At 67.4% G+C, this 270-nt stretch overlaps 1 protein-coding gene across 1 annotated transcript in view; it reads left to right on the forward strand.

The window, feature by feature from the left end:
- The window catches only part of PNKP (polynucleotide kinase 3'-phosphatase), a 6,247-nt gene extending 6,061 nt beyond the window's left edge, over window positions 1-186 (forward strand). The window contains exon 11 of the mRNA XM_015565440.1: window positions 7-186. Coding sequence (XP_015420926.1) covers window positions 7-143 — 137 coding nt within the window. The 3' untranslated portion in view covers window positions 144-186. The remainder of the gene's footprint in view (window positions 1-6) is intronic.
- Window positions 187-270: the final 84 nt, after the last annotated feature.

A 270-nucleotide genomic window follows, 5' to 3' on the forward strand; every position in this document is an offset into this window, starting at 1 on the left:
TCCCCTCACCACCCTCTGCCACCAGGAAGCAGTTCAAGGCCCCAACGCTGGCGGAAGGCTTCGCCGAGCTCCTGGAGATCCCCTTCCGGCTGCAGGTGGAGCCGCAGCGGGAGCGCCTGTACCGCCAGTTCTCCGAGGGCTGAGCCGCTGCCGGCCTGCCCCCCAATAAATGCTAGTTTTCTTTCAGCTTGGCCAGCACGTTGCTGGGAAGAAGGGGGGCCACCCAGCCGAGGGGGGCACTGCCGGGGGCCTCGCCCCAGTGGAGCACTA

This window comes from Myotis davidii, unplaced genomic scaffold (assembly GCF_000327345.1).
Source record: "Myotis davidii unplaced genomic scaffold, ASM32734v1 scaffold2100, whole genome shotgun sequence".
Lineage (NCBI taxonomy): Eukaryota > Metazoa > Chordata > Mammalia > Chiroptera > Vespertilionidae > Myotis > Myotis davidii.